Raw genomic sequence first — 20,754 nt, forward strand, 5'->3', positions numbered from 1 at the left:
GACACAACTTCTATATACAAACACTGTGGGTTTGGAAAATTTAAACAGTGACCCTGCTGGGACTTAAATGGGTGGTTCACCTTTTTTAATATAAGAAGTTATTTTTAAATTTTTCAAACAACAGAATTTACAATAACTAGCAAGAGGGGCGATTCACCTTTAAGTTAACTTTTGTATGTTAAAGAATAGCTAATTTAAGTTCTTTTTTTTAGGCTTTGAATTATTTGCCTTCTGAATCTTTCCAATTTTCAAATGGAGGTCATTGACCCTATCTAAAAAACAAATACTCTGTAAGACTACGCATTTATTGTTATTGCTAAGTTTTATTACTTATCTTTCTATTCAGGTCCTCTCCTATTCATATTGCAGTCTCATGCAAATCAATGAATGGTTACTAGGGTAATTTGGACCCTAGCAACCAGATGGCTGAAATTGCAAACTGGAGAGCTACTGAATAAAAAGTTAAATAACTCAAAAACTAAGAAATAAAATCCAATTGCAGATTGTCCCAGAATATCTCTCTACATCATACTAACTGTAATATGCACAGTTTTGTTCGGATTCTGAAATTATTTGGTTTTATTCTGATGCTGACAATTAATACATCTCTCTATTTTAGGATATGCATCACTTTCCTACACTAAAATTGCACAAAACAGACAAATATAAAAGGACATTATTAATAGTGAACTCAGAAATGAATGCTGTATGGCTCCATGATAATCATTTTACATATTCATGTGCAATGGTTACCACAAGGTGGCGCTGTTACAAAATGTTTATAATTTCAGCTTGGAATTACAAGGCATTAATGTATCGCAGGCACGATATATGGATCCTCCAATGTGGCCCCCCTGGATTCTCAGAAGTTCTGTTCTGCCCATTATATTTCATGCTGTTCATTCAATAGATTTTATAAAAGAATGAATCCTTTCATATACCAATCCTGTGATACATTCTTCTGGACAATTCTGCACACCACTAACAGTGGCTTAACTAGCTATTACTGGGCCCCACAGCAAATTATTTTCTAGGCCCCCCATTGTCCTATTTTACCAATATTTATTGAAATTATTGAAATAAGGACTCATGGGGCCCCTAAACCTATCGGGCCCCCCCCCTGCAACTGCAGGGTCTGCTTCCTCTGTTGTTACTCCCCTGACCACTAACCCAAACAGGGGGCCAATAGCTGGCTACTTACATTAATAATGCAAGGGGGGTTGTGGGAGCACGCCACATTGCTAAGTAAAAATGTATATAAATATAAGGGAAGTGCTACTGACATGTCCAAATTGGTCAGTGCACATTCCCTGGGCCCCTGTCTAGGTAGTTCAGTAGATATGCAAATGCATGTGTTAACTAAGACAGTATTTGCCGTATAGCCTGAAGCTCTGGCTAAGCTTCCTGTGGTTTGTAGCACCCCCCGTACCCACCCCTATTTATTAATTGTGGCCCTATGCTTTTAACCGCACCATATTAACACATATATATATATACATTTTTTCAAAAAATGGGCGTTGGTTTGGGCAATCACTCTCTCTTAAAAGCTGCGAGTCAGTAACGGGGGAGGATTCAGTCCATAGATAGAAACCAAGGTTCAGCAGACTTTTACTAATGCTATTATGCAGAGAGACATAGGATCCTCAATAATGTGACTGGTAGGTAAACAAGTTAGGGACCGCCATGTGGGGTTTACCTTGACGTGGTATGGTGGCTTTTCAACTTTATGATCATAACTTTGTAACTAAAAACTCCTGTCTTAGTTAACACATGCATTTGCATATCTACTGAACTACCTAGACAGGGGCCCAGGGAATGTGCACTGACCCATTTGGACATGTCAGTAGCACTTCCCTTATATTTATATACATTTTTACTTAGCAATGTGGCGTGCTCCCACAACCCCCCCTGTACTTACATTAATAAACACAAACTAGATCAGTGTTCAGATACTGTTTTCTTAAATATGCTATGACATTTATTCAACTGAATTTTAAAATCATACCCTAACCCTTTAAAAAAAAAATATATATATATATATATGAGATTAGTGATATGTGGGTCGAGTTTCCCTCGACCCTCGCCCTACCCTGACCTGGCCCCTCTAATTATAGACCCGTGCCCGCCCCACTCCGCACTGACATCACGAAAGCAGATGTGAGTCTATAAATTCAGGAAACAGAAGCCAGTAGTGTGACCCAAAGATTTTTTGCTGAAGCCAGCCCGAACCTGCCCATCCAGCGGTTTTTGGGCCGACGCACACATCACTATATTAGATACCAATCACAAACGGATAAAACAAATATATAAATGGCAACCCCCAAGCACAATCACCTTGAAATGTGTGACTCTGTATGTGTAAATTTAGAAAGCATAGAAAGTGTAGTCAGTAGGCTGAATATGTTTGCATATCATGTTGTGTAATACTTATTTGAAAATGAATATCACATTGTTTTACTCTTTTTTTAAATAAAAACAAATTATACATATACACGTGAAACATGGGCAGGCAGTGTGGTAACATTCACCCATGCATATATGGCTGATTAAAGGGGATCTAAACACAAAAATTAAATTTTGCCAAATAAAAGAAAATGTTAGTCTATGTAACTTCCCAGTGTACATTGAAAATTTCACTGGTTTTAAAGTTACAGGCATGGGATCTGTTATCTAGAAACCCATTATCCAGAAAGCTCAGAATTACAGGAAGGCCATCTCCAATAGATTCTATTTTAATCAAATAGTTCACATTATTAAAATCTATTTCCTTTTTGTCTGTAATAATAAAATAGTACATTGTACTTGATCCTAACTAAGATATAATTAATCCTCATTGGAGGCAAAACCAGCCTATTGTGTATTTAGGGTAAGGGCATACGGTCAGATTCGGAGAGATTAGTTGCCCTGGCAATAAATCGCTAGCGGGATGCTACTCGCGGCGATTCCTTTTTCCGAAGTCGCCTGAACTTCGCAGCGAGTGCCATCACACTGGCAATTTTTCATTATAGCCGTCGGGAAGGTAGGGGAAGGCAGTTCAGGGAGATTTTCGCCCCAAAGAAGAGGAGATTTGTTGCCAGGGCAACAAATGACAGGTCCAGAAAAATGTAATTGCTATAGAAAACAGTATTTCATGTCCCTTCCTGCATTGCTGGCGCTGTCTCTTGAAACAATGGAGAACCTCTGCCCTGCATGCTTCTCTACTTGTGTGTTGATTGGCTGGCTTCTGCTTGTTTGAATAGTCAAAACCACCAGGACAGAGGATTGGTAGGCAGAGTTTATTCCTTCAGAGTAATCTAACAATCAATACATTTGAGTCATCACACAATTCACAAGAACCATGACATTCATATTTATGATGGTATTTCTTTGTATCCAAGAATATATGGGGGGGGGGGGGTTGATGCTGCAAAGTGCCAGTCTTACATTTTTGTAAAAATCATACATTTTACCAAAGATTTATGGTTTAGTATTTTTGTGTATATATATATATATATATATATATATAAATATATATATAATCGTAGATGCCGGCACAACTCGTGTAGAATAGTACAGTGCCTGGGTGCAAAGCTGAACAAATAGTATGCAGGCTAGATAGAAGCTCGCACACACAGGACTTAAAGGAACAGTAATATCAAAAAATAAAAGTGTTTTAAAGTAATGAAAATATAATGCAGTGTTGCCCTGTACTGGTAAAACTGATGTGTTTGCTTAAGAAACACTACTATAGTTAGTAGTTAGATTCATGGGGCTATGTGGGTATAGTGGAATGGGAAACGGCATGTCTCTGCCAGAGAACTCCGCATCTAGAGCTGGTGCGTGTATTCGGTAGCCATATCTGATATGGGGCCGCTAGGGGGCGCATGTTGGTATGTGTCAAGGATTGCGTGGCTAAGGGATGATGTCTTGGCAACGTATGTCATAAAATTGAGTCTAAGTAAAATACAGGGATGAACTGTGCAGAAGTGGGGCAGAGGAAGTAGAAAGTGCAGAATCAACGTGAAACTCCAGGTCTGGACTGTGTAGAGGTAGAGAAGAAGGAGTGCGGGCACCGGTTCAGAGTCAGGAAAGTGTAGAGATAAGATATCTAAAAATAAGCTCAAGCTCAAGTTTAAATAGAAAGGTAAGAGAGTATAGGTAGAAATCCCAGGTAGTACAAAGTTTAAAGCCACATAGCGTGGTCAAGCTGTTTCGATGTATGTCCCATAGTGGGACAGTAAGACAATTTATCTGTCTTGAAGAGATGCTCAGTACTGGTGGGCAAGGACAAATAGTACTATTGGCCAGTACAGGTTAACAGGGAGGGCAGATATAAGCACACTGGATACTAGGCTCGGTATATATATATATATATAGATAGATAGATAGATAGATAGATAGATAGATAGATAGATAGATAGATAGATAGATAGATATAGATATATATATATATATATATATATATATATATATATATATACATTTACAGTTCAAATCATTGGGGCCTTTATCAAGGCCCCGACGAGGGCCGAAACGTTGGAATACACAAGTGATGTGTCAATAAAATTGTTTGACAAAACTGCTGGAGTGCTGGTCCATTTTGGATACTATACTTTGAACGTGCACCCACCATTGACCACCATTTACTAAAGTCCAATACAGGGCCATAATGTAGTAGCAGTGATGAGCAGACTGGCCAAAACTCCAGGGTTGGGACTGGCAATCAGTGGTGTAACTATAGAGGAAGCAGACCCCATGGTCGTTGGGGGGCCCAGGGAACAGGAGGGCCCAGGAAACAGGAGGGCCCAGGCTGCGAGTTCAGCTTCTTTTATAGTAAAATCCCCCCCCCCCCGCCACTCTTCTCCTTTAAATTGACATGCTCACACTCCTTCGCGTGCATCAAGTGGGGGAGGGGCGAAACCAGCAGTGCACAAGAGGCGCTGTCTTATTTTGCTGCTGCTGCTGCGCACATCTTTAGCATCCCACCTCATCTACATAACTGTACCCTAAACTGCCGCGGCAAATTTTAGTTTTTTCAACAATTTTATTAAATCTATTTTTTTTAATAAATAAGGTAACATTCATGGTTTTTTTCTTTATTTGAAGTAGAGAAAAAAAACCTCTAAAATGACAAAAATTTGAAGTTTGATAAATAAGCATCCCAATGTTTGATGTATGGAATGTTTAAGGAAACAGAATATTTACTGAATAAATATACTAAATAAAATATGAAGTGAAAATCCTTACAATTTTATAATATTTGCACAAATGTGATTTATTAAATTAAAAAATAATTTTCATTATATTTGTATCATAACACTAATCCAATCATGGGGTTTGGTGCCTACCAAATTTGCATGCAGAGGCTCCAGCCCTCTTTTCCCCTGCCATGAATACCTTCACATTCACAATCTTTATGATCAGCCAACAACCATCTAAACAATTGTCTCTGTGGTGTTGACTTGTACTGCCCCTGTACACATCAAAATGTGTTTGATAGCTTCTCCGCACCCATGTTGATCTCCAAACAGCTAATCTTAATCAAATTAAAATCGAAATTTTATTCTTGAACCAATACATGTATTTTAGATGTAATATTGGTGTGTAGGCAGTCATCTCAGGTCATTGTGCCTGATCCTGTACTTTCAGAAAGAGCCAGCACTTCACAAAGCAACTGCTTTCAAACAGACTATTGTTTCTCCTACTCAATGTACTGTAAATACAACCAAAGTCACATACAGTAGAACCCCCATTTTATATTGTTGTTTTGTGGTCCCACCTATATATTATATATAAAACATTTCCCTGATTTTACATTTTCCTGGATTTTACACGATTTTTTCTGGTCCTCTGAAAAACGTAAAATGGGGGTTCTACTGTAATAGCAAAATTTGCTATTCTCATGTCTACCACTAGGTGGGACATGGGAGCACGTTTAGCAATGCATATCATTTCTGAATTCTTTTATGATTACTACAATGTTGAAACCATCTCCAGGAGAAACCAGGAAATCTGCTTTTTGGAAGGGAGCTGGGGTGCAAACTCTGTGTGTATCTATAAATTTTGGAAAATCTCCAAATCAGTCTGACCAGAACCTTCTCTTAATTTTCCATTGCTTATGCACTGTAGTGAATGCAGGTGTCTCTCCATAGTGCAAACAAGCCATGTCCACTTTTCAGTAACCACCCCACCCCACAGGCAATGGACACCCACTCCGACAGGTCACCAACGGGGGGGGGCAAGCCTGTTCAAGCCACTGGTTGAGCCTTGACACCTAGAAAGCCATGGGATCATCAATGAGGTCCAGCAAGATACACTGCCCTTAAATTAATTTATAATGGACAGGTGGTCTTACAATAACTTAACAAACAAGGGTTACAGAGAAAAAAAGTAGAAAATAGAATCAAAAGGCTCTACAAGAGCTTACAATCCAATGGATGGTGTATTGCACACCCCATGAAGTCAGCTATCATGTTCTCTAGCTATTCTGTTTCAGCTGCTGTAGCTATGTAATTACTGATCCCTAGACTATCCCAAGTCCTAATGGAATGGCAATAACTTACATTAGGGCAGTATCCACAGATAGGTCGACTCAATGGAAGACACAGATGAAGATTTTGAAGAGGTTTAATCTTGCAGTGTAAATCTTAGTGACAAATTCCATAGGTCAAAACGAAGTAGCTTTACCAGGTACAGAGAGATAGATGCAGTGCATGCTTACAAATACTTGTCTGCAGGAATACTGACTATGGGAGGGGTGGCTACCTGGGCGGAACCAAACTACAGGGAAGAGAGAGGAACAAACTAGCTACAGGCAAACTTAGCTGATGAACATCATAACACATGCATGTGGGACACAACACTAGCTGTTACTGGCTGCTGCTATTTGGCGATCATCAGATCACCACCTCTACCTACGCTGCTGTTGCTTAGCCCACTCCTCTAGTGGAGGCCTCAGAAGTGGCAGGCAGGGGGAAGGCCTTGTTTAGCTTTTAACACAGAACCCACCTGAAATGACCCACCTGAAATGACCCACCCTTCTCTCTCTCTCTGGCTGGGTACAAATAATTCCTTCAACTTTTCTTTGAACCTTGGGTCTAGCAGGGTGACCACCCAGTAATCAGCCTGTTCTTATGGTCATTACTTTTTTATAAAGGGGATGATGTTGCTCATACACACCTTGTCCCTGCTCATAAGGTACATGGCTTACTAGTGACTTACTTTAGTAGGTAATTGCACTCAAAGCTGCTTCGCCACATGTAGGAAAAAATTCAAGTGGGTCATAGATAAGCTCGTGGGAGCTGGTGGGGATAAAACACCACAGGACCGTGTGGGTTGCAGGTGGTGTTGCCATTGCCAGTGGGGGACCTGCACTAGTGACTGCAGACCCTACATTCCTTCTCCAGAACATCATCTTAAGGCCCCCATACACAGGCAGATAAAAGCTGCCGACAGACCAAGTCGGCAGCTTATTCGCCTGTGTGTGGGGCCATCCGACAGGCGTTCACGATCGATATCTGACCGAATGTCGGGCAGATCTCGATCAGCAGGTTAAAAAATCCCTTCGGATCGCGACCACATCTCTGCGTGTATGTGGTCCCGTGATCCTACTGCCCGTTCTCCTGCATCATGATCTACAATGTGGGCATATCGGGCAAAGATCTGCAGACCGACAAACGAGCAGATCTCTACGTCTATGGCCACCTTTACTCTGGGCCGCTCTTCAGCAATTGCTGCACCACAAGCGTGACCACATGTGGGAAGCAGAGCACATGGGTCAAATCGCCTTGGTGGAGGACATTGTGTCCATTGTTGCAGACATGCTGGAGCTGGTGGAGGTTAACCCACCACTGGACCTGTGCCTAAAAGACATCCAGGATCTCAGACCTCCTCTACTCAAGGCAGGTATGTTGCAGCACAGCCTGGCAGGGGCTGGGTTGCACTGAAGCGTAACTGTGGGAATGCTTTATTGGGGGCTCAGCAGTAACTTGCTCTGTGTGTGGGGCAGCGGGGGAGGATGAGGATGTTGCAGCAGAAGAAGGTACTGTCTGGGGTTCCCCTTCAGTCCATGGGAAGGCACATCAAACCTCAAACGATTGCCCATGGTTGCACTCTCCCCAACATTTGATCCCACTGGCTGATGTGGAAGGAAGTATTACCCTGTGAGCCTGTCTTTGTTGTTTTCATGTTTTTAGTCAGGTGCTTGAAACAACTGTGTATACATTTATAACCAGTTATTCCATTACTAAATCCTGGCGCTGTTATTAACATAGTGTGCTGTAGTAACCTCATGACTATGAACAATGTATTTTAGCACCATTTTTACATCTAGCAAACTATTTCCACTGCATGTGCACATCTCAGCTTTCTCTCTTAACCTAGCAATCCCTTCCCAATATATAAGCACTGAAATGGTCACATCTGCTGCTACATTATAGCTGCTGTATCTGTATGACTATAGCTGAAGCGGCAGATGGCAACAGCGTGTGACAGTCACTGGATTTTCTCCAGCCTATGGTGTCTATTTTTGAAAAAAAAAAATTCTAATCTTTCCCCAGTATTTCTGACCTTTTTGTATTTTAAGTTGATCTGAATGAATTATATTAAAGCAGTGACTTGATAAACGTGGTGCTTATTTATTGTTTCAAGTTCTTTTTTGATCAAAGACGGTAGGATGGACATATTTTTGTGTCTTATATAAATTTACATGCAATGAAAATATTTACCGTATATACTCGTGTATAAGCCGACCCGCGTATAAGCCGAGGTACCTAATTTTACCTATGAAAACCAGAAAAACTTATTGACTCGCGTATAAGCCTAGACACAACTATGTTATATATGTTGCTCTTTCTTCACGGCTGGGATGCCTCACTACAACATGCAGGAGCCGTGAATGCAAAGGTTCTTTGATCTTGAAACGCCATCATTTAGATTAAAGAAGAACCCAGATATATAAAATCGCTCACTCTGGCAGTGGGGTATTTGACAGCCATGATCTATGGCAGGTAAGTGGTTAAAGGATACTATATTACTTGAATAAGGATAATCTTCCATTTACCTAAGGAAACAAAGTGTGAAGACATATTTGGTTTTATGTTTATGAGTGGAATATTGTTTATTGTTTAGCTATGCATCACAGTAAGCTATGCCCTTATATTTGCCTATAATAGAGTATTACCCAATAGCATTGCAAAAGTCATAGCTGGACAACAGATAGAGGGCTGCAGGTTTGACATCGCTGATTTTTATCAATGCACCTTCCACCATTCCTTCCTCCGTGTGTGACAAGCAGAGAGTTGGGCAGGCACAAGATACAAGAGACGGCACTTACCCTGAGGTGAAGGTCTCACTGGTCGCTGCTTAAGGCGCTGGGACTAGAGAAGACGCGCACTCGCGCAGTTCAACAAAGCTGTCACGTGGGGCAGGGGTTTGCCTTCTCTGTACGGAACGCATTTTAGGACATATGCGCCTACCGTAATTACCGTACCTTTGACGCATGCGTTGTCCTATGCCTTCTCCATAGCCTTCTCCATAGCGCATCGTCACGCCTGCTCCAAATGCGCATTCACACCAGATGACACGCGCTGTTGCTCTTTGCGGCTGGGAGGGGGATTCATCGCTACAAGGCAGCTGACCCGCGTATAAGCCGAGGTAGGATTTTCAAGCACATTTTGGGTGCTGAAAATCTCGGCTTATACGCGAGTATATACGGTATACGTTATACTGTATATTGTATATATACAGGAGGAAAGGCCGTCTCCCATAGACTCCATTTTATCTAAATAATCCTTTTTCTCTGTAATAATAGAACAGTACCTTGTACAGGTATGGGATTCATTATCCAGTAACCCGTTATCCAGAAAACTATGAATATTGGGCGAAGTGACCAACGATAGTGAAAATTTGCCAGCGTGACATACAGTAATTTCGTTACTTTGCCGATTTACCAACGGCCATAGGCGTAACTTCGCTAGTGAAGGAGATAGACTCTAGCAGTAATTCGCTCCCTTACTCCTGGCGAAGGGATGTAACTACGCAAATTCACTAAGATGCGGGTTTTACTGAATGTTACCTCTTGCACCAGACTTGCCTTCGCCACCTCAGACCAGGAGAAGTGCAATAGAGTAGATAGAAATTCCTCAAAAAATAGTTGAAAATTCTTCTAAGTCCCAAAAAACTGTGGCGACTTTTCATTTTTCAGGGTGATAGGCTGCAAAAGAGTGTAATTTTTTCTGGGGTAACCGGCTTCCCCCTTACATTACCTAATATGGCACATAAACTATACACTGGGCTCATGTGTAGGGAATATAACAACTCTACTTTATTTTTTTAAGGTTTCCCGGGCTTGTGTAGTGTAAAGGTGGCCATACACGGGCTGATATAAACTGCCGACAGACCGTGTCAGCAGCTTATTGGCCCATGTATGGGGCCCCCCAATGGGCTTCACCGATCGAGATCTGGCCGGAAGTCGGCCAGATCTCGATCGGATGGAAGAAAAATCCCGTCGGATTGCGGCCATTTATATTCGTTGATACGGTCCCGCAATCTGACCGCCCATTACTATGCGTTGGGATCCGATCGTTGGGCCCTAGGGCCCACGATCGGATCAGCCCGATATTGCCCACCTCGAGGTCGCCAAACGAGCGCATCTCTCCGTGTATGCATTGGCTGCAACATATATGTCCACTGAACTTTAACTTCCTGCCCTATGCAAATTAGGAAACGCTAGCGCAACTTGCTTTGCTTGCTGCAGTATAGCGATAGCGCTACTTCGCCAGCGTTATGCGCCCTGGCCGCAACTTCGGATTTTAGTCAATTAACGTTGACCTGTCGAATTTATGCCTGGCGAAGTGTTGCGATGTAAGCGAAGTGGACGCTAGCGCAAATTCGGAGCTTAGTGAATCTGCCCTATAGACTCCATTATAAGCAAATAATCTAAAGTTTAAAAAATGATTTCCCTTTTCTCTGTGATAGTAAAACAGATCCTTGTATTTGATTCAAACTAAGATATAATTAATCCATATTGGAAACAAAACCAACCTATTGGATTTATTTAATGTTTACATGATTTTCTAGTAGACTTAAGGTTCGAAGATTCAAATTACGGAAACACCCGTTATCCGGAAAGCCCCAGGTCCCGAGCATTCTGAATAATAGATCCAATACCTGTACCTCATCCAAACTAAAATATAATTAATCCTTATTGGAGGCAAAACCAGCCTATTTGATTTATTTAATGTTTACATAAATTTCTAGTAGGCTTAAAGTATGAAGATCCAAATTACAGAAAGATCCATTATCTGGAAAGCCCCAGGCCCTGAGCATTCTGGATAACAGGCCCCATTACTGTACTGTAATATACATATGTACATCCTTTTAGATATTGCAGTATAAAGATAATGTCATTTCTATGTAGCACATAAGCTTGTTTTACTGGTGCCCGCTACTTGTTTTGGACGTACTGTACATATTAGAAGTTCTGTACATATTACACAATCTGTACACATAGTCAGACAGTTTGTATGGCATGCTTGAACCCATTACAGGCATTTCACATAAGGACTTATTAACTACTAAAGTATTTTCAGTAGGCACAGTTTACATTTGGCTGCTGTCCTATTACTCTTAGTTCTCTTGTGTTCTCCTTGGCACTCATCCCAGAACATGTGGGGAGTGTCTCTTCCTAGCGAGAGCATTCTGTACCTTGTACCTGCCTGTTTCATATACTGTACAATCCTCACGTTATGCAATTGTGTTTATAAGCATGCTGGAGGAAATACTGACTGGGAACAGAACATCTGACTGGAAAGGAGGAGCTGCAGTACAGTAAGTTCTAAAAACCACCGAATGTACTACAGGCTGCCACAATTAATAGAAAGCAAGAATATGCCACATATCTCGCCCACCAGATCCTACATGCTGAATAATTTCAGGCTTTAAAATATACTAAACTTTATATTGTATTAATAGTTTAAAAATCCTCTAATACTGTATTGATATACTACCCTGAACTTGGGACTTTGGGTTTTCTTGATAAGGGGTCTTCCTGTAATTTGGATCACCAGACCTAGGTGTTGTTCACCTTTAAATTAGCTTTTATTATGATTCAGTGAGTGATATTCTAAGACAATCTGCAATTGGGTTTTAGCTCTACAGGTAGCAATTTCAGCAGTCTGGTTGCTAAGGTGCAAATTATTCTAACAACCAGCCATTGATTTGAATAAGAAACTGGGATTTGAATAGGAGAGGGCCTGAATAGAAAGACAGGTAATAGAAAATGGCAATAAATGTGTAGCCTTACAGAGCATTTGTTTTTAGATGGGTCAGTGACCCCTATTTGAAATTTGAAAAGAGTAGGAAGAAGGCAAATAATTCAAAAACTATCAAAAAAAAAAGAAAAAAATTAAGACCAATTAGCCATTCCATAAAATACTAAAATTTAACATAAAACTGAACCACCCTTTTAAGTCTACAAAAATAATTTATCACATTTATTAAATCCAAAAAATTTGTTGTCGCCAATATGGATCAATGCAGTGTATTTATGATCAAGTGCTAGGTACTGTTTTATTATTACAGTGAAAAATAAATCACGTGTGTTTAAATATTGTATTAAAATGAAGTAAATGGCAAATTGGCTTCCCATGATTTGGAGCTTCCTGGCTAATAGGCTTTCTAATAAGGGATCCCATACCTGTACATAAAAAAAAAAAAAACATTCATTAAGATACAGTGAAAAATGTTTTTCTATAGGAAACAAAACCAGTTGGTTATGGATTGTAAAGTTTAGTCTGTATGTCTGTCATTCTTAATCTAATTTCTCTGTGAATCAGCTTCCCCCATATCGTCCTTTTGTGGCCGCACTTATTTGCAATTGCTCACTTCTTGCACCCTCATTTTTTACATTCAACTTCTTTCCATCATTGCTAATTTTTTATTTCCCCTCCACCCCACCTTTCTCTTCTGTCAGTGGTTCTCCTGCTTTAGCTCCCCCTTCTTAGGGGATTAATCCGCAGCACATGGCTGTGCAAGTGTTATTAGTACGTCATCCCAGCCGGATCACATACAAAGACACGCTGCAGAGAACGGGAGGGAGAGCTGAGTGATTCTCAGATACATAAAAAGATAGATGTTTACAATAGCGGTGTGCATGCATGTATACTGATTTATATAAATCTCAATAGGGGGACATAAACAGAACAAAATGTACATATGCATGTACATAGGGAACACTCTACAAAATGTATTGTGCAAAGCAGTGCTACTACAGGTTATTCCTATGAAGACTAAAAAGTACCCCACTATCTGTACAAATAAATGTATTTTTTACATTTATACATGTAAGTACAGTACTGAAGGAAAAATGCTGGGATTTATGAGACTGCCACGTGATGCAGAGAAGAATAGGGAGATTTCGGAAGATTTGGAGTAAGGGAATTAGAAGTTTAGATGGTAAAAATAAACATACAGTAAACAAACAATAAAAACTGGGTAATGGGCTGGAAAAGAACAAGTCTGCCAGCCTAAGAGACTAATAGAGTCAAATAACAGGGTGTATTAAAAAGGGGAGGGAAGAAGGTAGGAGGAGATAAACAAGATAAAAGGGAGGTGTAAGCAGATGGACGAGAGAATTCACATGCACAAGAAACAAGGAACAAGACGCACAGAGACACAACGCTAGAGGTAAGATTAATCTCAAATTAGGAGGGTTTTTATTATATGTATACACAGTATGTGTATATATTTTATTTATATATATATAATATATATATATATATATATATATATATATATATATATATATATATATATATATATATATATATATATATATATATATATATATATATATATATATATATATATACTAAACAGTTTGCATTCATTGTCAGATTTCTCGCTTGATCATTAGTTTATCAATGCAGTATTTTCATTTTCAAGTCTTTAAAGGAGAGCAGCTTAAAAGAGGGCATGGATAGAATTTGTTACTCTGCAAATCTAGAGGTGCAGTAGCCCTATAGCTCCCCATCTGCTGATTTGTTAAGCCCTGTTTTGCCTGCTAACAACACTGCACATGTGTAGTAAGCTCTGGGCTGCTGTTAGACGCTCAGCTTAGGGGTCATCAGAAATACTTTATATGCAACTGTGTAATTAAATCGGGAATGTTTTATTGTATAAATATGGTTACTAAATTCAGGTTAGTGAGAGCATTCAAGAACACGTACTGTGAATCAACATAAATGATGGAGTGTTTATAAGGGAATCTTTGTATTTTCACTGCTAAAGGGCTCTAGGTGCCTTGGGCTTGTACAAAAGCCAAATTTTCCTTAAATAGATTACATGTATTAAGATAATTTCAGCCTTTAAAATACCACAGTCTAACCTTCAGTTCATGCTGTGGGCACAGTAGTATGCAAATTCTGGTACTGTTTATTGATGCAGAGGCAAATATGGGAAGACTGTAGCTATCAGTTTCAGGTGAATGTCAGCTAGCATATAAAAGGTGGCTGTGCAAAATATTTCTCCCACTTTTGCTTATGTAACCCCAATGTCCCCAGCAGTCAAAATCTGATAGTGGGACTTGTGCCCAGCACGTATACCCCCGATTGCATTGCATACTCTGTAGTACATTTATTCATGTATAAAAAAATGTCAGACTAGAGTCTTGAGCAAGGGGAACACAGCTCATGCCCAGGTAGCCCTGGGTTTCCATACAAACATCAACGTGGAGTGATCATGTTAGAAACACATGTTGAATCAGAGAGGGGTGGAGAGAAAGGAGGAGCTGTAACAATAACGAGGAGGTGGCAAGCCAAGAGGGAGAATCAGAGATATACAGAGAACAAAACACAACATGGGAGGGGAGCAGTGGAGGGGAGTGATAAAGAAACACGAATAAGAAGAATAGAATAATATATGGATGTACACAGCAGAAGGACATAACTTTGAGGAAGGATGCATAGACTGACAAAGAGATGGGTAGACAAATGAATTGAGTGGATGGGCAGGTAAAAGAGAGATAGGTAGGCATAACAATCCTTTAGATTGTAAGCTCTTCAGAGTATCCTATACTTACTACATAAACCCTTGTTTATTACTTTTTGTAAATGCTAAATGTGCTGGTGCTATTTAAATAAATGATGAAAATGATAATGAGAACAGACAATATGTGGGGAAAAACTGGTAGATGGATGCCTGGACAGACACAGAGAGAATGCTACATGGATAAATGGAAGTAAATAAATAAAGAAAAGGAGAAGAAAGATGTAGATATACAATAGATATGCAACACTGGGCTGACCCACCTGGGTACCAGGAAAACTACTTTCACTTAACCATTTTGTCCCATTCTTCATTTCACTGCAATAACAGAAATAGAGAGATGCGAGTGTATAAAGCAAAATAGGGTATGAAAATAAAGGATTTGAGTGAAGAGAGAAAAAAACATTGTATGGAGAGTGGGTTGAATGTCTAATAATTTCTGGTGGGCTCTTGGCACCCCTGTCTGAATCTGTAGATATGAACTATTTGATTAAACACACACACACACACGTGGAAGGAGGAGTCCAAACTAGTAGCAGAGGCATGTGAGGAACAGAAGGATAGTACAGTCTGTACTGTGCTATCCACTCCCTCTGTACAGTACTATGTGACACCCAAATGTTCTAGGGAAACTACTCAGAGTACAGTACAGAAGGTGTGTACAATGTACTGTACGGAAATAGAAAGGGAGGCTTGACTCAGAGACATTGTGTACAGTACAGAATACAATCATGTTCTATTCATGGAGGTAGCCAGTAATTAAAAATGTGCGCAGTGAGATTCTCAGTGCCCTATATTTATTTTCCTTTAACTTAAAACTGTGTCCTGAATTTGTTTTTTTTTTCTTCTTTATGTCAAGTTAGCATATCACAATTTTACCAGTTTAACACTACTTTTTGAATTTGAGGTTATAAACACAGGCCAAATGTCAACTCCAAAAAACTTAAAACTCCAAAAAACTATTTCAAACTGTCGTAAATTAGTCAGGAAGATTTGACTGATTCTTATATGGAGTATCAAATTCATAAAAGTGGCTGTATTTCTAAAGCAACATCAATTGGATATCAATGCATTTCTCTAGTTTTACTCCACTTTTGTGGATTTCTACCAATATGTTGACTAAATCACACCTATCAATATTGGTACTTTAATGTTTAACTCATACCAAAGAAGAACTTCAATATATCGACATATGCATTGAAAAACAATAATGTAGTTGTATTTTCACAGTTCATGCCTCTAACGCCACATTCATTAGGTGTCTGTGGGACTCAAATCACATTTCCCCAGTTCTATAGTCACCACAAGATATATTCTCCCTTTGCTACAATGTCTTGTGAGTGGGTAATCTGACTAAGAATGTTATCACAAATATATAACAGACGTCTATTGTCTAGGACATGTTTAAGAAAGATTACCTTTTAAGAAAATGATGACATAATTTATACACTGTTTCAAGTGTACAAGTGGAATCTGAAAGTGATATTTAAGGAAAAGAGAGAGGAGAAAAATAATAAATCTGAGTGTAAAAAACAAAAAGATCAAGAGCTGGAGGTAGAGCGCAGGGAAGAGAGAATGAGAAGATGGGCTGAAACATAGAGGACACTAGGAAACAGGTGGTGAGATTACAAAATTAAATGATTGGAGAGAAGAAAAAAAATGACAAACAATAGAAAAGGCAGGGAGAGAAAATGGTGTAAAAGTGGCAGCATGTTCCTTTGAGCTTTTTAGCCGATTTAGTAGGTCAGTACCAACATTTTGGCCGTTTGAGCATCATAAAATCTAAGGTAGATTAAGAGTATCGGACAATATACCAATGAAAAAATACCTAGGAAAGCAGTCTAAAATTGCTTATTCCTCAGAAACCACAAAAAAAACTTGAAAATGAATATAAATTGTAAGTGTTTAGAGAACCACTAAGTTGATGTAAAAAAAAAAAAAAAATTAAAAGGAGACATAACACATGGAGCATACAACCAAACAATTGTGCAAGTAATGAATACTAGTAGACACAATAGTGTGCTGAACCACAGCCATTCACACTGTTTTCTCTTTACAAACAGGTTCACCAGAAATTGTCAATTTCAAATATGAAGTCTCCATCATCTGAGAAATGTCCCCCAAATCCACAAACTGAGAATCTACCCGAAAATATGACTGAAAGCCAGTCCAATAAGGAGGCCCAGACACAAATGGACATTGAGAAGGATTCCGGGTACTCAGGTAATAAAATATTCGCATCAATCTTGTCTTTATCCCTGTGTGCCAATGACAGAGCTCACGAAAAAACTTGTTCTTTGATACAATCTTTTTTTTAATTCTCCATTTACCTACCAAAGTTTCCCATTTCCTTGCAAACATAGATTGTGTTTAACAAGAAAGGTTATTGTCTACAATACTGTTATGGAATAATGAACTACGCTTGTAAACTGCCACACATTGGTTTAGTCCATCCCACTGCTGGAATCTCAGACTACATAGTGACTAGCATACAGTGCTGCTGATTTAATAAGGTGCAAAACTGCGCACAGTTGCCCACAGTGACTTATACTGTAAGATATTTGCTTTAATTTTATTGCAGCAGACTAATCAAAACTAATTGTCAATTGATTGCCATTTGGAAATTATTTTACATAAGAGTAATGTCTATTACCACCAAGACAGGGTTACAGTTTTTTGGCACCCCCAGTGAATGAGGCTTTCCAATTTGCCGGTTTATTAATAATAAACTCCAATGCATTCAGTCCTGGATACCATGCAACTGTGACACATATCTTAGCTCATAATTCAGCTTGAAACAAGTATATGTATCAGGATGCAGAGAAACAGAGTTGCCAGATTACCTGACAGATAATTGGTTAATTCAGCTGACAATGAAGTCTGCAGAATCTAAAATAATGACAGGATGAGTAATATGCTCTAATACATGTTTTCTCTTTGATGCCAATCCACAGACAGCAGCTCAGAAAGCATCAGCTCTGAAGAGACAAAGAGTTCCACAGCAATTATAAAAGTCTCTGAAATCTCAAAAGCGACTGCACCGGCCCAGGCATCATATACTCCCATCTACATAGTGCAGAATATTGTATTGAAACAGGTGAGAAATAAAATATTGGAGGCATGGCAGACAAGATGTTGTGTAAAGAGTTTAGTACAGAGAAAATATGCTAATGGCTAACTTTTATTCCATTTTCTCCAATTGCAGCCAAGACTCCTTATTCTGCAGACCCCCATCCGACGTCACCGCAAAAGGCCAAAGCATTCTTCTTATCTTCCAATTCTTCAGTCTTATGCTCGGATTGCACCCAAGGTTGCACTTCCTCCAACACCAATCAGTCCCTCATCTTACACGCCTCATACTTCCACAAACAATCAACCTTCATTATCACTACTTGAGCTTTCCCTGCGATCCCTTGCTCTCCTGCGCAGGAACCAGGAGACTCAGCGCTCTATCAGGCAGCTTAGAGCCCATACCAGACAGTACGACCTTGCAATACGAGGTGAAGAGGGTGGGTGGGAGCGGCTGTGCAGAGCAATGGATAGAAGTGGGGGTTACAAGAAATACTTAACATCAAGCTCAACCATGACATCACCAGAAGAACTGACAATTAACAACCACTGTGTAACATTAAGAGACAAAGCACTTATGCCCCTGCAGAACAACGCAACTGCTTCAGACTGTATTAGGACCAGCTATGTCTCAAGGGGCTGAAAGGGACTTACAAATGAATTATTCATTATCACGAATGCTAGTGGAGTAACTAGAAGTTACACCTTTGTATACCATTATATATTTAAGTTATGTTTACTTTTTTTAATTTCAATATATCAAAGCAATACATGGGGCTGAGCCTCAAGTACCAACGTTTATGTATATTAAGTATTTTATAGAAAATAAAACTATATTTTGACATTAACGTAAGGTGAACTGTTGATGAGATCAGCAACACGACTACCAAGAAGATTTGATGCACTACATTAGTGCTGTCCAACTTCTATGGTACAGAGGGCCGGAATTTTTCTAATCTACATGGTGGAGGGCCGATAACGGAAGCCAGTGTTAGCCACTCCCTGTTTTAGACCACACCCACTTTAAACCACACCCATGTTACCGCAAGACCATGTCCACATTAATAGCACAACAAAAAACCAAATGGTTGGTGCTCACTGCAGGGATCAAGGCCAGAACTAGGGGTAGGCAGAGTAGGCAGCTGTCTGGGGCGTCATCATTGGGGGGGGCGCACTTTTAAGGGGATATTTTTTTCAAGCGTTTATGTAATAATTTGTTTCAGTAATCATGGTCACCCAGTTGGGTGGAATTCATCTCCTTCACCTTCTCCCTCTTGCCGGCATGTAATAGCTCCTTCTGTGCGGTGCAGCGCGATGTGTGTACATGCGTCAATGATGTCACTGATGTGTTGGGTGACAGAGAGAGACAGAGAGCTGGCTGCCTACTTGGTGTGGCTCTCGCTGCTCTCAGCCTTGCACAGTTGCACTGAACTGAAGACTTTCTTTCTATTACTGTAAAGTGTGAAGCTTCCTGCTGGCACAGCCAGGTACAGATTTGGGGCCCATATGTTTGCTGTTGCTGCTGGGCACAGGTACATAAATACTTGGGGGCAATATGATGTGATCAGATTTATTTTTGGCTGCTGCTGGCACAGCTAAAGATTGGGGGCAATATGATGGCTGCTGGAGGGCTGTATAATGAATGGCTGCTGAGCTTGCTGGTACAGGTACAGGGGCAGTAATATAAATTAAATGTTTTCCACTTTCTTGCTCTCTATTTAAAAACCATCATGGTAAGGAGGGAAATGGTAATACAGGACAGGGGGCACTGAGTGAAGCTCTTGCCTAGGGAGCCGAACTACCTTGTGCCTGCCCTGGCAAGGATCTCACTCATATGTGAAAAAAGCTAAGTCAAATAAGACATACCCATAAATCCATATGCCTCCTCCTCCCCTGTGTATAATACAGTACCCCAGCATATGATTTAACACCTTAGGGGCCACTAACAATAATTTTCAATTGCTAACAAACCCCCAGAACAAATTCCAAAGTATAACACACAGGGAGCATAGGGAAGACAGAACAGAGCAGGAGATAGGAATCAGGACCAGTCTAATATGTACTACATACAGTGACACAGTGCTGGTGCCCCATTAGAATTTTGAATAAAGTGTGAACAGGTGAACAATGTGGGCAGTTTCAGTCTGGGTCTCAGGTGTGAACAGTACAGGGCTGTGGGGGTGTGAACAATAGAGGTGTCACAAGTGTGAACAATACAGGGGATTACAGTGTGAATTTGAAGTTTAAACAATGCAGGGGCCAGTCAGTCTCTGTAGTGATACCTTTTAAATGTTACATATGGTAAGTAGACACAGCAGGCAGACTTTGATGTGGAGGGTCATATAAGGGGGAGTCGCAGGCCACCAGTTGGACAGCCCTGCACTACATGAATAAAAATTGAAGCTGCATGATTTCTGGGCTTACCTCCCAAACGCACCACCTCTATTTTAATGCAAGTAAAATAAATTCTCCAACTGCAATGAAACATAACTGAACAAAAATATTCACACAGTAGTGAGATGTCTATATAAGGGTATCAGTCTTACACAGAAAAACTGTTCTGTTGACACTGGATATACCAGTTTAAAATGTAATAAAGCCCCTTTCCTTTGCATACCTACCACAGTTTGGGCGTAGACCAAGATACCGAAAACTCATGAG

At 39.9% G+C, this 20,754-nt stretch overlaps 1 protein-coding gene and 1 long non-coding RNA gene across 2 annotated transcripts in view; one reads left to right on the forward strand and one right to left on the reverse strand.

Moving 5' to 3' along the window:
- The window catches only part of LOC121397042, a 32,902-nt gene extending 25,962 nt beyond the window's left edge, over positions 1 to 6,940 (reverse strand). The window contains exon 1 of the long non-coding RNA XR_005963377.1: positions 6,543 to 6,940. This is a non-coding gene — a long non-coding RNA (uncharacterized LOC121397042). The remainder of the gene's footprint in view (positions 1 to 6,542) is intronic.
- A 6,135-nt stretch (positions 6,941 to 13,075) lies between these two features.
- On the forward strand, positions 13,076 to 18,941 carry LOC108698515. Its single transcript, XM_018230056.2, has 4 exons — positions 13,076 to 13,665; positions 17,088 to 17,247; positions 17,979 to 18,121; positions 18,230 to 18,941. The coding sequence occupies exons 2-4, from the start codon at positions 17,115 to 17,117 to the stop codon at positions 18,734 to 18,736; spliced, it is 783 nt and encodes a 260-aa protein (XP_018085545.1). The 5' UTR covers positions 13,076 to 13,665; positions 17,088 to 17,114; the 3' UTR covers positions 18,737 to 18,941.
- The last annotated feature ends 1,813 nt before the right edge of the window (positions 18,942 to 20,754 follow it).

The sequence above is a fragment of the Xenopus laevis genome, chromosome 8L (genome assembly GCF_017654675.1).
Source record: "Xenopus laevis strain J_2021 chromosome 8L, Xenopus_laevis_v10.1, whole genome shotgun sequence".
Lineage (NCBI taxonomy): Eukaryota > Metazoa > Chordata > Amphibia > Anura > Pipidae > Xenopus > Xenopus laevis.

Excerpts from the sequence above, each read along its gene's own strand:
- LOC108698515 (XM_018230056.2), top strand. The coding sequence starts at position 17,115 with ATGAAGTCTCCATCATCTGAGAAATGTCCCCCAAATCCACAAACTGAG. Across the intron at positions 17,248-17,978 it reads GAAGGATTCCGGGTACTCAG|ACAGCAGCTCAGAAAGCATC; the intron begins GTAATAAAATAT and ends GCCAATCCACAG. Across the intron at positions 18,122-18,229 it reads AGAATATTGTATTGAAACAG|CCAAGACTCCTTATTCTGCA; the intron begins GTGAGAAATAAA and ends CTCCAATTGCAG.